At 39.2% G+C, this 16,986-nt stretch overlaps 1 protein-coding gene across 1 annotated transcript; it reads left to right on the top strand.

Moving 5' to 3' along the window:
• Positions 1 to 1,055: 1,055 nt before the first annotated feature.
• On the top strand, positions 1,056 to 15,071 carry kcnk5a (potassium channel, subfamily K, member 5a). Its single transcript, XM_072457574.1, has 5 exons — positions 1,056 to 1,543; positions 10,753 to 10,864; positions 11,832 to 11,998; positions 12,085 to 12,253; positions 12,532 to 15,071. Exons 1-5 carry the CDS (start codon positions 1,358 to 1,360, stop codon positions 13,461 to 13,463), a joined length of 1,566 nt encoding a protein of 521 aa, XP_072313675.1. The 5' UTR covers positions 1,056 to 1,357; the 3' UTR covers positions 13,464 to 15,071.
• Positions 15,072 to 16,986: the final 1,915 nt, after the last annotated feature.

Below are 16,986 nucleotides of genomic sequence, written 5' to 3'. Positions count from 1 at the left end.
GATGGGTCCTCGGGCACTGGGGCAACAGACGAAAAAAAGAAAAGAAAAAAAAGTGGTTTAGCCTCAAGATATCCATCAAAGTGAGAAACAGGTTATGAAAGTGAATGACAAAGTAGTTCTTAACATGAACACTGGGAAGGAAAAAAGTGGGTCAGAATGTCAGTGTTTCACATATTTTTTTTTTACCAAGCATGGACAAAGACACACAAATGGAGGAAAAAAAAATGCTGGGACCAAATGTAGATGATGCAATGCCTTGTTGCATACCAAACATTCCCACACATCCACAGACCACAGTAGTGAGGGCTTGATTTTTATTCTATCTCTTAACACCTCTTATTTGCCTTATACCCAGACTTCTCTTGCTTTGTTGTGCTCTTTATCGCCGAGCTTACACGCAACTGGTTCTTCAGTTTGATCTTTGGTCCTTTAGGATTTGACAAAGAAAACTCATGAATCCTTTGAGCAAACAGATAATCAAAACAGGCAGTAAAAATCTATTTTTATCAATACTTTATGGCTAACTGGTGGAGAGGGATTACTTACCAATCATAAAACCATATGCACAAGTGCACACAATCTGTAGTAAATTCAAAGTAACCTACAATCATCATTTATTTGAACTCAATGCACTTATTTATCTATCTCACTCACTCAGTTCTTGTATTTTAACCTTGCACTGAAAGTTTTAGAATGTACAAATCCCCTCCTGAATCACAACCCAGTCAAATGCAGGCATATCATTAAAACACAGACAAGGATAGTTGTATTTATTGCCTTAGCCACTAACCACGTGATTCCCATTTGGCTTAAACATTTATCAGATTGAAGAAGCCTGGACTTTCCCAGACTTTTGTCTTGACTCTTTCTTGTCGCGAACCTGCCGTGCGCAGCTTCAGGAGCGCACACCTGCAGATAAGGCGGGCGCACAGGAGCACAGGGGCCCCCCGCACAGCGCAGGAGCCCGCCAGGGGACCTCTCCTCCAAGTGTTTGTGTCGTCACTTGTGGGCGTGTCTCCGTGAGCGCACTACTTCAGCAGCTGCTCCTGCGCCCCGCCCCTCTGCGCACGTGGAGGCGGTGATAGACAGACTGCAGCGGGCTCCTGCTCACGGTTAACGCTCAACTTTAGTCGGTTATGTATCGTGCCCGATGGTATCCGCGGACAAACTTTTCTCACACTCTCCAGAGCCGCGGCGCGGAAGAAGAAACTTTTGGTGACTTTGATGACTCGGCCTGAGAATGCCTCCAGCGTGAACACTGTCTGTCGGGCCATTGTCGCTGTCTGCCCCCCTGTCCTGCGCCTGCTCTTCCCCCCCCGTCCCGCGCCGCCGACATTGTTGTCACTTTCACAGAAGTATGGTAGATAAAGGCCCCCTGTTGACTTCTGCAATTATTTTTTACCTGTCCATTGGGGCAGCGATTTTTCAAGTGCTGGAGGAACCTAATTGGAAGCTGGCTGCAAGACAGTACAAGGCCCAAAAGGATAGAATACTGCAGGACTACCCCTGCCTGACGAGGGATGATTTGAACAGAATCTTAGAGGTATGACTCTTCAACTTCACACATTCAAGGCAGTGGTACATGTGTTTGATCTAAGGGCAGCACAGTAAATCATACATGGCCTTTTGAAGTTTGTGCTCAGTAGTAAACTAAAACAAAGCAAATGGCTCATCATTTTGGTGTTAAGTCTAAAGTAATTGCCTGTTATTGCCTGTATTGAAAAATAGATTTTCATTCCAAGCATGCACAAGCAGGTGTTGCACATTTCTACTCCTCCAACAGTTTGTTTTTCCTGGTATTTACTTGCATTCAGAGAAAAAAAACATTGTTGTTTCGCAGAAGTTTGCTGCACCTGCGTGGACATGCCTCTCATACGAAGTGTATGAAAACTGCAGCACTGAACCAAACTGGGATTTGGCATTAAACAACCAAAGATGATCAGCCAAACAGTCTGACAATACTGTTCTAATACTGTTCACCCTGAAACGGTTTTTTTTCACTGTGAATGAACTGAGTAGTTTTTATTACCTGTCATAACATTTTTAAAGCGGTTATAGACAGAAAGTTATGATTTTTGGATGGACTGAGTGAAGTTATTACCCCAATAAACAAAAAAGACACAGTGTTCCTGTTGGTTTCTTGTAACACTTGTAATAGTTTAACCGGCTATAAAGATCTAAATTTTGATAATTTCCCGTCAACCTTGAATGAACAAAAAGTGGTTAAACAGTGTGTGGTTCACAGGTGTTTGGCCCCGGTCTCTGTTTGTTCACAAGGAGCTCCTCTGTGACCTTGCCGCTTTCCAGTTGTTGATCCTAGCCGCAATATGACCTCAACATGTAAACAAACAACATGGCCTACACTGCTTTTTTAATTCGACACCTGTAGCAATTTCTCTGTTAAATGTCTGCGTCGGTTTTGTGGGAAAAGCCCCCAATTTAACCCCCAATGACAGGACATTTCATATTTTAAAACTGAGCTGGAGCAGGTCAGAATTAATCAGTAATTTACTGTTTAACTATGCGATTGCAGATTTGTTGCCCTGGTTTATGACTAATAGCTCTGTAATTAGAGGAGAATATCCACATGAAACCAAAACGGACACAAATGTCCACGTCTTCGCTCTGTCAGCAGAAATAAACGGAAGTGAAATAACTGCCATTATTCAACTCTAAAATGACTGTTGTCGTTTAAAAGGACCTAAAGCGATAACATCAATACGTTTGTGGGGCCAATCTCAAACAAATATTTAGAAAGTTCAACATTTATGGATTTTATTTTGAATATTTCTTCCAAAAATAGTAAAAATCTTCCTTTCCCTCCAGCTGAGATTATGGCATCATCAAATTTTACAACTCAACCTCTTTATGGGCTTCAGGCAAATTATTGCTTCCAGATTTGGAGGATTTTGTGACTACCTGTCCCAATTCAAAAGATGTAATATTAAGATTTGCATTGAGCTATATAACCGTTGCCTAGCCAAACTCTTCAGATCTGGAGGGAATTGCAACCTAGAGCCATGTCAATGCTTTCTCAATGCACCAGACTTTTGTACGGGGCCATACGACAAGTGCAAATTAAGGAAATCTTTTATTTAAATGGCTTATACTTGTTTGTTCTTTTGTGTTTTAGATTTTCCATCCAGTATTGCTCATAACATGTTGGGATTTGTCCCCCTTTTTGGGCCCATGGACAGTTGTATTGGGGAAAGATTTATTATGGCCCATCCCCCACTTCTGCTGCTGCCTGCTGCCTCTTTTTTGTCTTTGGGGGTCTCTGAAAGGGAATATGTCCATGAACCTCCCCCATTCATGGCACCTCAGTAACAGCCGGAGCACTGCACTGGACAAAATCTGCTCCTCGACACTGTAAGGAATGTTGGATTTGACCGAAAAACTCAGATTTTTAGTCCTCAGACATTCACTGACGGGTCATTGGAAAACAAGCACATTTTCTTTGCACTCTTAGGATTGTAAAAGTTTATAACGAAGTTACCGTACGGATTCAATAAGAATACACTAATTATCCCAAACGCCAAGGTGCATTCAAGTAATAAAACTATTGAAACCATGACAATTTAATTTGATTTCAATCTTCAAACATTGGGTTGTTCGGTCAGCAGTCATGCAATGTCCAGCTTGCTGCACTGCATTTAGATTCAGCCCATTCCATAAAGCTCACGCTGGGCTTTTCCAGACCAAGCTCGACTCCTGCATAAATTCCTGCAGTGACCAACCTGTGAGTAAGCAGTAAGCAAGTTTGCCAAACTGTTTATGGAGTTACCAACTTTTCTGAAACAGCCCTAAAAAGTAAAACCATCTCGTAATTCTCGTAAACAAAATCGCTTTCTTCACCATAAAAAGCCCGTTTACCAAAAGTGGTCCTCATCCCACAGTTTGAGAACCAACACATTTAGCCATTCAGAAAGTTCGGTTCAATTTTCCACTGTTTTACTGTGAAGCGCCCGCTCACGTACTTGCGCACAACAGACTCCGTGTATCAACTTTTATCCGCTTCAAAGTCGGTAGATTTCCACTGTGGAAACTCAGCTTGGTTTTGTTTGCAATTAAAATCATATAAGCAGCTTTTACAAGTGAAGGCGACAGTCTTGTTAAAGTTAGTCTTCTGTGTCTCAATAACAGAGAGTTTGCCATTAACGGCGCGGGCCTTGAAGTGGTCCCAGTTTGCAGATTGGGTTTTATGGCCCATCAGTGTCAGCTCTTGAAAGTGTTCACGTATCTGCCAGGCAAATGTTGACTGTTTGCGCTACGGCGTGTCTGAAGAGTGATAATAATCTGATAAAGTCCTGTCTATTTCAAATTGATTATGAACACTATAGTTTAAATTATGTCCATGATTAATGTATCCCTTTTTGTCCCATTCATTTCTGTTATTATTGTTTTTTTATGACTCTACCTCCCAGAAGGATTTGACAATTAATTGAACTGCGCTATATATTGGCTTTATTTGATGAAACGGTGAAGGGGGAAATGGGCAAAGCAAGGGCAGAGCCATTCGACAGTACAGCAGTTAATTGAATTTTAATCCAAATCAAGAGTTTGTCATTTCTAATCGGAGATCAACTGGTCCGTGGCCAATCCTGGGTCAGTAAAAGCATGTGGTTTGGAGCAGAGTTCGGACTTTGCAGGAGGAAATTTTACTTGAATGTTAAATGGCACTGATTGAGTCAAGTCTGTCATGTTTATAAGCTTGTATAGATCTTTTAGCTTTGTGAATTTATCAATTTTATTTTTATTTTGTGTTTTTCTTGCCGTATCACCCCTGCCCTATCGCCCCGCCCTCTCACAGTTTTTCTTTGTAATTTCTTTGTGGTTATTTAAGGAGTTTAAGTTATTTAAAACTGTTGCATCTGTTTTTTCTCTTCCTTTTTCTTATCTTTTTCACAATTTTCTAAGGGTAAATGAATCAATATTACTGTAAAGCGTGATGACGAACATGTCGAAATGTGTGAGTTCTTTGGTAGTTATTTTTAGTGATTCAATTATAATCGTTGTCATCTTCTCTCAAGCGTTAATGCTTAAGAATTTGGCACTGATTGAGTCAAGTCTGTCACGTTAAGTCTTTTTATTCAAGTCTATACACACATATATATATATATATATATATATATATATATATATATATATATATATATATATATATATATATATATATATATATATATATATATATATATATATATATATATATATATATATATATATATATATATATATATATATATATATATATATATATATATATATATATTTGCATTGTTCTTGCCATATCACCCAGCCCTACCTTCCATAGTTTTTCCCAGTTCTTTCTTTCTTTCTTTGGTTATTTATAGAGTATACGTTCTGTTGCATCTGTGTTTTCTCTTCCCATTTCTTTTCTTTTTGGCAAATTCACATCGTTTTGCAATTTTCTTTTACAGTTAATGACCATTACTGTGCAGCATGATTACAAACACGTCGAGAAATGTGTGAGATTCTTAGGTAGTTATTTTTAGCGATTAAATTATAATCGTTGTCCTCGTCTTTCAAGCGTTAATGCTTAAGAATTTGCTGCACAACTTAAAACATTAATCCAAAAGTTATTGCTTGTCAGGGAAAACGCAATGAGATATATTTTTCAAAACTGTTCCGCCCTGACTTCACGGGCTCGACTCAGACATTTTTGGATCAGGAGTTCCAACAAATCCACTGTCTCTTCTTTAACCCAATTCCTTCACTGGAAAGATGATCTGATTTGACATTTTGCATGACTGAAGACCCTTTACCCTAGCGTCATGGCTGCACATGACTGTAATATCACGTTTTATCGGCCAAATATTGCAGACACTTTCAATGCATTCATCAATACAGATGGTGGTATCACATGCTTGAGGTTTAACAGAGCCAGTGGTCAGGCCAGAATGAAAGAAGCAACTCACTGTTTTTTTTTTGCTTTTTCAGTAGTCAACTTTGTCATGTGCTTCAGGCGCTAGCCCAATGAAATCCGCTCTTTCTTCTGCTTGTGCCGACTATAAATCAAAGGCTCAGAAGCGAGAGAAGGTAGCGATTGGTCTGGATGTCATGAGCTCGGAGGTGTAGACGATGAATTATCCAAACAGACTTGTCTTTGATGCGCTCAAAATGGCAACTTTCTGTGTGAAACAAAATCTTCTCATGCGATGTTTACCTTGCAGTTACAGCGCGTGAAGTTCTAACAATGTTGTGTTTGACCATTTGAAGTGGAAAATTGCCAATAGGAACACAAGTGGCGTGAGGCAGCTGCTCGGATAAAGATCGAGCATGTCATATTGGTTTTCTTTTTGTTGTAGTTCTCAAAGGAGTTGCTTATTCTGCACCTTCTCCATCATAAACGTGATACTTTCAATGTCAGCCCCTTTTCCATGGGGGTAGTGATGACAGGCAAAATGTTGATATAATATGCTTAGTAATATAATACAACAGAAAACAGTTGCTGCAAATTTGCATTAGCTTTGTTTTGCCATTATATTTCTAGAGCAGAGCAGAATGTATCTAGTAAAACCATTGTATTACATAAAGAGTTGAGGCTCAGAGGCCGCCCCCTAGTGCTGACCGCTGGTTTCACAATCACAATCACAATCAGAGAAGGTTTATTGCCATTGTCAAAGAGCAGAATTCACAAACATAGGAACTTGATTTGGTGATTCAGAGCGACATAAAACAATGAACGATGATAAAACAACATGTGTAAAATCAATTTAAATCTGCTATAAGATAAAATGTACAGTTAAATTTACAGATGTAGTGCAAAAAGTGAACAGTGCAATGATTAAATTATAGTTAAAATGACAGGTAAAGGTGTAATGGTCACATGGCTGAAGGATTTTGGAATTAGATTGTAGTTTTTGTTCTGGTCAAAAATCTCTGGTCGAACTTGAATTCGCGTTGCATTTTGTAGCTCGTTTATTCGATTGTTCGGAGTGACAAATATTAGAAAGTTACATGTTATGACTTTTTACTGTGCAAACGTGCTTTTCTCCATGTTTAATGCCAGACTGTGGCACTTCATGGAGACAAACGGGTGACACAAGCAAAGCCCCAATGTAGAGCTGCGGCTAACTGTTATTTTAGTTAGTTTTGATTTTTTCAACTTATCAAACTATTATTTCTATTCTACTTTACTTTTTAAATCCATTATCAACTAGATAAACGTTGAAAAATAATGACTAAAAACTTCTAGATGGAAAATATCTATGACTAAAGCGTATTATTGATGAAAACCAGATCTTTTTTTAACATTTAGATTTAATAATGCCACTGTTTTTGTTTTTTTGTTTGTGTGTGTGTGTGTGTGTGTGTGTGTGTGTGTGTGTGTGTGTGTGTGTGTGTGTGTGTGTGTGTGTGTGTGTGTGTGTGTGTGTGTGTGTGTGTGTGTGTGTGTGTGTGTGTGTGTGTGTGTGTGTGTGTGTGTGTGTGTGTGTGTGTGTGTGTGTGTGTGTGTGTGTGTGTGTGTGTGTGTGTGTGTGTGTGTGTGTGTGTGTGTGTGTGTGTGTGTCTGTGTGTCTGTGTGTCTGTGTGTCTGTGTGTCTGTGTGTCTGTCTGTCTGTCTGTCTGTCTGTCTGTCTGTCTGTCTGTCTGTCTGTCTGTCTGTCTGTCTGTCTGTCTGTCTGTCTGTCTGTCTGTCTGTCTGTCTGTCTGTCTGTCTGTCTGTCTGATCTTTTTTTATTAGACATGAAAGGACCATGTGAAATGAGAGAGAGGGGAGGACATGCAGTTCTCCCAAATTGACAGAGTTGGGATTCAAACTCACGACAATCGACCACCAGATAGCATTTTTAATCCTAATTTTCATGATCTTCTAAATACTTGACTTTGACTTGACTGATGCGGTGCCATTGAACATTTAAATAAAATCTCGTCTGTTTACTGACTGACAATGTAGACATCTCAATTAAAAAGCCCCTGACTGATGATTTAACATTGAAGCCAAATGCATGTTCAAACCAATAAAGTATCTATGTTTTAGTATTTCGGGAGATTGACCTCCAGTGGTGGTCAGTGCTGTTGAAGTCCCACAGGTTGTCCTGTTTACCACTTCCTCTGGAACTCTAGTCTACTCGGCCTAACACACACAGTCTCTTTTATCTCTGCTCCCTGCGGCTGGTTTTCACTCCTTGTTCTCAGGGTCATCTGTGACCTGTGATGGGCATGAGTTGAGCCATAAACCGACCTTTGACCTTTTGGAAATCTTGCAGGATACAAGTTCTTTTAAATGCCTGGTGACCACCTTTCATCCTCTGTGTCGGCTCTGCATGTAACAATATGTAGTGCCACTAATTTATAGACTTTTCTTTTTTTGGAACCTGATGAAAAACGTATTACCTCAACCCATTATTACTCAATTATTTATTTTTTTAGCCATTATTTAGCCAGGTAGGTCGACTGAGCTAATTCTCATCAATGACGACTTCAGTTCTTCTGTTATGTTCTTGATCCCTTCAGATATGCACTTAAACCCTTGCGAATAATCAGTAAATTTATACTGTGAGTTTAATACCTTTCCATTGAATGTTCAGCATATAACATTTTGTCAAATATATCATACTCTTCAGTTTATGTATCAAAACCTTATAAACAAACAGTTAAAAGTGCACTATGTCACTTTTGCAGTGGAGAGTTCGCCACCTGCTTCTCTCGATGGAGATTTTATTGGTTGTCTTAATGTTTTAATACAGGGCATGAGTGACTGGTCGCATCTGTGGAGAGGAATCCCAGGTCAGAGTTGCATCCCAGGTCACAGTTACATTTTTGCGCAATAAAACCACCTGTTGAGTAAATGCAGGGTATATAAGTATAACCTCATTCTGTGGAACATTTCAAAGAAAAGGCTCACCAGAAAAGTTAAAGAAGAACTATGTACGTGACTTTTTAGGCCAACCAAAGGGCGTTCTCCTCTTCTCTTTGAAACTGCAGAGTAAGGTCTTGTATTCCTGTCCTGTGATGTCTGCTCTCTGCCCCCATAATAGTTTTGTGCATCAGCAGTTTTAGTGTTCAAACTAAAGCATTTTTTAAACTTTTACATAATAAGCTCCAGTCATGCTCATTGAGTTGCCTAGGTGCAGGCACTTGCTGACTCTAAATCATTGGACTGATTAGCTAAACTCTAAAGACAAAAATTCCAGTGCGTCAGTGTCTGTTTGGCTATAAAACAAATCCAAACAGCTCATGTCCTACAGATCTGCCATCTGTGTGAAGACGACCGCGCTGGTTCGTTTGAGGAAAATCTGAAAACTGACCGCAGAAAAACCGTAGAAGCGCTTAGCTAAAATATGCTGACAGTTGTTTTTGCATCATCCTTAACTTCTTGCAACGCCTAAATGTCAAGTGCACACCAAACCAGTCCATCTGGAAATAAAGTCATGTTAGCAAATGTCTCTCCAAACATGCATTTACACTTGCCAACATGGGAAGATTTTTGAATAATCTTTTTTACTTTTTACTGTAGTAATAAGCACAGACTGTTGAAACTTGTAGATTGTATATCCCTCTGACGCTTGTAGGTGTTTTATATCCAGCCGATTCTGTTATGATGTAATCCACAGTAGCGCCCCTCACACACTGTTCCTCATGCACTGTGCGTTTACTCCCTCTGCAGCGCCTTTCTTTGTGGAATGATGTTTTTCTCATATGTCAATGGTGATGTCTCCCCAAAGTCCAGTGGAGCAGCAGTGTTGTTTTTAGCAGACAAAAGGCTGCCCCCCTCGCTGCTGCTAATTACAGAGCAGCGCGGACCCAAACCTGTCATTATTAAACAACCAACAATATTCTACCACTTTGGGGATTACGCACTTCTTGCAAACCTCTGCACGTTTCCTCAAAGGTTTTGTTTTCTTGAGGCTTAAAATTGTGCTTGAATACTTGAGATTGTTTGCCCTCAGAGGCAACTGTTGTTGTGATTTTGGGCCTTACAAAAATAAATTGATTTGATTTGATTTGCAACGATCTTAGAAGGGGGGTAAATGTATTTTTTGATGAATAAATGTTTGTTTTATTCAGAGTCTTGAGAGCTGTGAACAAAGAAAGATGTAAAAATCTGTTTCATTTCAGGTCAACTCACTTATTTATATTTGTTTGGTGCTAATGTTTATCGGATAATGCTTTATATCTGTATCAGTAAAACTCCAATATATTTATCTTTTTCTTCTGCATATTTTTCAGCTTGGAATGGAAATGGAAGAACAATTAAGATACAGAAGTGATTGGAAGTTGCCCTTTTTAAAGTATATCCAAGAAAATGCATTTTTACAACTTTACTTCAATTTGTGGGCCTTTTCATGGATTTGAAAATACTGATGTGGTCAAATAATTTTATTGGCTATAACAACAAGACAAATATTTGAAACCGAACTTCTCCACTGCTTAGGTTCATTTTACCGCAACGGCCGATGCAAAGGTTCAATTGGTTTCAGTGATAAGTTGTACCTGCTCCTTTTGGAAGTCCTACGTCATGCGATTATGAAATGGTTGTTTAGGTGCTGTATGCGGTTTCCTCATCCACACATGCAGTGAGCAGTAGTTAAAGTCATGAGACCCTTAGGTCAGGGCTGATCTCCAGGGTGCTCTGTGTAGTTCTGGAGATGGGATCAGTGCATCACAGGAAGGATGTGGTGAGAGAAATGAGCCTTACTTCCTGTCTTCCTTCTGCTCTGAGTTTGCTCTTGATAACAATAATTTATATGTTATTTCATTTGTTTTTTCTCTGTATTTACACAGGCGGTATCAGATGCTGCGGGACAAGGGTTGACCATTACCGGCAACAAGACCTTCAACAACTGGAACTGGCCAAACGCTGTCATTTTCGCCGCCACTGTGATCACTACTATTGGTAAGAATGTCTAAGGCAATTCAATGAAAACTTTTGGACAGTCTATATTGCGTCTAGTATATTTTCTTTTAGTGCTTTTTTTTTTTTTTAGAACATAAAATGACGACAAAACCGGGCAGGAGCCGAAATAAACAAAATAAGTCGAAAATAGGGGTCCAATTTAGTCCATTGTTTGTCTAATTTGTCCATTTTCAAATTGAGTATTGCATGTGTTTATTATGATGTTCGTCCAGTCCTTAATAGTTGGCGCAATTTTTGTTGTATATTTTGTGATGCCCTTTGTCCCAGCTGCCAGAAGTATGCATCTAGTATTTATTATATCTGATGGCAGCCTCTAAGCAACAAATCATGGCCAACATAAATTAGTCAGTAGAATTGAATGAATAAGTGTAAAAGGAAAATGGCCTAATGGACAGTTTATGATGCAAATAAAAAATATTTATTTAAATATTGAAATGAATCTATTTCATGTATTTGTCTTTATTTTGTTATTATAAACTATCCACTAAAATATCCAACGTTAAAGCTGAGGTACCTGATCTTCATACTGTGAAACTGGAAGTAGGTTTTTAAATCTAATAATAATTAATATATCACATTTTTGGGGCGTGCGTGGCGTTGGCGGTCAGCAGGAATGAAATGGAACAGCTTCTTTTAGACCGTGAAGTGAAGTTGGGGTGCGCAGCCTGGGCGGCATTTTGCTCTTCTGGGTTGATGAGACATGAAATACTTGATTGATTTGACTTGATTAGATGCAGTTGGCACACAGACGTCTCATTTAGTCACAAAGTGCTTATTTTAGATATACTCTTTGGTGGAAAACCCAACATTTACTCATTTACAAAAACAAAACGCCGGGGACCCCAGCTTTAACATCCAATGTATGAGTGAACTGTGTGAATTATTAGAGTTACTTAAGTCCAATATTCAACTCCTTTTAAACAACAGCTATCTCCTCTTCTCTCAGGATATGGAAACATCGCCCCTAAAACCTCCTCTGGTCGTGTCTTCTGCATCTTCTACGGCCTGTTCGGCGTGCCTCTGTGCCTCACCTGGATCAGTGAGCTGGGAAAGTTCTTTGGAGGCAGAGCAAAGCACCTCGGCCAGTACCTCACTAAGAAAGGCTTCTCACTGGTATGTCTTTAGGCTCTTTATCGCTATTGGACCCCTGTTGTATCCCATGACCCTTTATCTAAGACCCCTTTTTTCTTGTGCTGCAGAGGAAGGCTCAGTTTACCTGCACAGCGATCTTTCTCCTCTGGGGCGTGTTGGTGCATTTGGTGCTCCCACCTTTTGTGTTCATGTCCCAGGAGGGCTGGACCTACATAGAAGGCCTCTACTTCTCCTTTGTCACTTTAACCACAATTGGATTCGGAGATTTGGTGGCAGGTCAGTTTACACTTTGAAGCTGAGAACAGGTCTTTATGCACCGCTATGAGAACAATCTACTCGCTAATAATATTTCAAATCATGAAACTGGACTTTTTACACAATCAAATACATAAAAATATAGAAAAATTAGATGTATTTTTTGCAGAAAAACAGTGAATTTGTGTTTTAAATCTGGACATTTCTATTTTGTCCTGGAAGGATTCTACTTTGAAAGGAATTGCAGTAGTCTTTACAGAATGTGAACTTCCAATAACCCACTTTTCTGATCTCTTCAGGTGTGGAACCAAACAAGGAATACCCAACTCTGTACCGCTACTTCGTGGAGGTGTGGATTTACCTTGGGCTGGCCTGGCTCTCCCTCTTCTTCAACTGGAAAGTGCGGATGGTGGTAGAAGCTCACAAGGCTTTGAAGAAACGGCGCAAACTCCGCAAATTATCCCTGGATGAGCTGCAGCATTATAAAGAATCCCACAAAGCCTCCCTCAGACTACCACCGACTCCTAATGACGTCAACATCTTTGGCTTCCTGTCCAAAAAGCAGGAGGGTTACAATGACTTGATCAAGCAGATTGGCAGTAAAAAGGACAGCAGGCCTAACGGTTCGGCTATCAAGGTTATCAATAGAGTTAAAGCGAAAGACATGAGCCGGTCCCACAGCTGCAACGACGCCCCAGTATTTAACGGTCACACAATTTTGAGCTTGGATCGGTCCCCTCGGCAAAAGAGGCGCTACAGTTTCAGCGATTGCGTGACCGTGGCCTTCTCAAAATCAAAGAACTACCTCTTGGGTTCGGATAGCGGTTTACTGCTCACCGAAGACCACGTGGAGGGGGAAGTTGGCGCCGACCCGATATTTGAAAACCAGCTTGATAAAGACGTAGATGTAGAACACGGCCGGGTGGGTGATTCCAGTAAGCGAACATGGGACAACAAAGAATACCATGCGCTCACCATCCAAAACGCCAATATTACTTTTATCGATGAGGAGAACTTTTTAGCCGGCAATTTAGAGGAGGAAGAGGAGGACAACGATTCCAAAGCGAAATTGTCCGTAACGACGTGCGACGAAAATATCGAGACAAACTCAAAAGAAGAGCAAAGGTCCGAATCTGAGGAATCGGTTTTTACCAGTGACTGTTCTGAGCACTGTCACTCCTATGAGAAACTGGTGGAGGAATACTCAAAAGAGGACAATACGGACACATGACAGAAAAGGGGACAAAGTGAGTCCAAACATTTTCAAAAGTATGTGTAATTTATTTTAATATTAAGAAGAATCCCAACATTTTATTGCACTTTTAGGTCGAATGATAAAAGCCTGCACAGCCAGCGCATCAACATTTCAGTTAATCTATTTGTTTTCAAATTTGACCGAGCAAGCAACAATCTTTCTTTCAAATCGGATATATTGTATTTATGTATTGTATATGGTTTGAGAAACGCATGTATATTTTGTAACATATTCATACCTAGCGCCCTTTTCCAAGAGGTATATTTTGTACAAGATTGTGGAAATTCCAGTCATTATTATTCATCATATTGGTGAGATTTGTAAAAAAAAAATCTAAAAATGAAGGACTTGACTGCGGCTTGTAATGGGTTTGTCACTGCCATTGCACAACTGCTTCAAATAAGGACAGTTCAAAGTCCTCTCTTCTCTTAAAAAACTGATCATTTGTTCTTAAAGAAACTGAGAGGGCTTCTTATTTGTCATTGACTGTGCAGTGAAAACCTTGTGAAATCTCTTTGTTTTGACTTAAAGTATTCCGGTTTTGACTGCACTTAAGGTCACAAAGTAAATCAAGAACAAGCTGAAGAACACGTATAGCACAAGGAAGTCATGTGATGAGTAGTTGAGAAAGTACTGTCAGACTTGAAAGTATTTTCCTACACGTGTAGGTTGATTCACAAACATGCCTCCCTCATGCCTGTGACTGTCTTCATCTACATAAGTGATGGGAGCTTTCACAGTGACACTATTTTCACTTTCTTTGTTGTTTGCATTGCTCACATTGGCTGCAAACTGTTCTGTCAGAAGTACAGTAGCTTCTGTTTCTGTTCAGGACATGGCCTTACGTTTGTTTTACGGGACTTGTCTGTGCTGTGACTGAAGTGCTGCTCATGTTAACCAAGGTTATCTTGGAACAGATCAATGCTCCTGGCGTGTGTGTGGTCATGGGACAGAGGCAGCTGTACTTCCCGGTTTCACTGTACAGTTGTCAACTGCCTAAGCCTTGTTATGTGGGATTGTTATTCACTCAAGTTGAGTCTGTTTTCCAATTGCCTAGACTCTAGAGCATGCACTGAAAACTTGAAACAGTGTTATTTTGTTTTGAACTAGTGGCCTCTCTTCTGCCAGATTGAATGACTAGTAAAGTGTATTTCTGTAGCTCTGTGTAAACAGCAGACCACACTGTCCGATGTGCTGAGAGGTGACACTGCAGTCAACCGCCTTAAATCTGCAAATTAGAAGATACATTTTAGTTTTAGTGACTCGCTGAAGGAAGAGGCTGGGCACACAGGATCTTTTGTTCCTCCTCCTAGTATTTGAGCACATACCCACCTCTTGTATCTGACACGGTCTGTGTAAAGACCGCCCTGGTACTTGTGAAGACTGAATTCTTGCATGTCTCTGGATTAAACGAGACTCATTAGTCCATGTGTCCTATGACTTTCTTTGTGGTTGTTCTACTGTGTGACTCCAACATTTGTGTTTGTCATGTCTTTTTTTTATCATTAAATTATTGATGTTTTATGAATGTTGTTGTAAAAAACTGTACATTTCATTTCATTTATAATAAACATTTTACAAAATTATTTTGTTAGTGGAGTTCTTTTGAATTATTGAATTAACTTTACTGAATAGTTTAGGTTATTCATCGTTGACGGTTTATCCATTCTTATCATTACTGACTTATGTAAAATCACTGTAGTTCATTTTTATCTGTGTATCACCTCAAGGTCTGCTTAATGATGTCACATAGAGAGGGGACATTTGACTCCACAGTAATGCCCGGACTACATAATGGGGTAAATGCTTTATTAACATGTTAATAAATATTAATAATAAAATATTTACCCAGGTTAGTTGAAAACAAACTGGACAAACTATAATTGTGAGTTGTGAGTTACACCACCTATTATTCAGTAACCAAAGGCACAGTAATCCCAACTATTTCTATTCATCCCCTAGTAAACATGTAAATCATTCATTTTGACATTGTTTATATCTTTACATCTTAGGTTTTGAAAAACAACATTTAAGTTATGTCTGTCATTGCTGATTGCAGCCTCTAAATCAAGACTGCAAACATGTGCTGAGGCCAATGGAAAACCAAGTGTCTTGTTTCTGTGGAATTCCTCAGACATAATCAGGTCATTCAATTGTCGCCTATAATATACATTCAAGAGTAAAAGCATTAGGAGTGGTAAGACTGCTATTCTACAAAATTCCGGATTGTTCTGCCATAAAATATATCCAAAGTTCAAGACAAGGCTGAAGAAACTAAGATGAATCATAATCACATGACAGTTAGTTACATCTGGACCTTCAGAGCCTTCATAAAATGGAAAAATGCTAGTGCAAGACTAATTTAATATTCTGCTGTTCCTGCAAGGTTTCATTTAGATTTGTGGCTAGACCCTAAACTCACAATATTTCAACCAAAATCTGTATTAACAATTTATTTTGGCTGCCCCCCTTTTTGAATTGCCATATATTATTTACCTACTCTATAACGTTATGTCTTTTGAACATGAAAAGTGTCAAGACTTTATTTGCTTTTATCATTATAGTATTATTCATGTTTTTATCATTACATTATTACTGTTTTTATTTGACAACATAAATCAGTTTATACTATGTAGGTCAATGTGTGCGCCACTATAGAATGTTCAGTCTTTCTTTACCACCTTTCATGTGTAGATTTGGTTCATACTGTGTCTGAGATATTTTTCACACCAGAGCACTTCCTCCAAAGTTTGTTTTCCAGATGTGGAGTGTACTTGTGAACGTATTATGACCAGACTGGCTTAAACACACTCTGATCTGAAGTCACACAGCACCCAGGTGTCAGCAAGCGTCTCAAGTCTTATGCAAAAACAATGTAGAAGTTATAAAACGTAACATGAAGTAGTTGTTTTGTGTTCTCAGAAATAAGTGGCATCATAATTCAATTTTGACTTAATCTGGGCATTATTCCATTTATTCATGCAGGTAATGTGGTTGAAGTATTTTGTCCAGGGACACAACAAGAGGATATGCCAGTAAAATAGGCATGTCCAAACTAAGGCCCGGGGGCCAAATGCGGCCCTCAGAACATTTTTTGTCGGCCCTCCGGCTTCCTGCCAAGTTGGTCCAAACAACAAAAAGTAGTAGATTTTACTGTAAAATTGGAGAGATTGAAGCATTTCGATGTTATACCAACATAATATTAATGTTCTAAGTCTTATTAAAGGCGTGGAGCTATAAAAACTCTGTCAAATGCAAAAAAATCAACATTTTCGGGTTGTTTGTGGCCCTCTGCTCCGTATAAGTTTCAAAATGCGACCCTCTGTGAAAAAAGTTTGGACACCCCTGCAGTAACAGGAAGGGCAGGATTTGAAGCACTAAACTTCAGGTTTACCAGTTACAAAATACAAATAAAAACAAACACAGCCCAATCTTGGGCTATTTTTTAGTATGAAAGCAGAATTTTACGAACATATGATTTCTTTACAAAAGGTTTTTT

The sequence above is a fragment of the Eucyclogobius newberryi genome, unplaced genomic scaffold, assembly GCF_026437365.1.
Source record: "Eucyclogobius newberryi isolate DKJ021-1_F unplaced genomic scaffold, fEucNew1.0.hap1 SCAF_21, whole genome shotgun sequence".
NCBI lineage: Eukaryota > Metazoa > Chordata > Actinopteri > Gobiiformes > Gobiidae > Eucyclogobius > Eucyclogobius newberryi.
The sequence above is the reverse complement of the archived record's forward strand: the minus strand, read 5'-3'. Positions and strand labels throughout refer to the sequence as shown.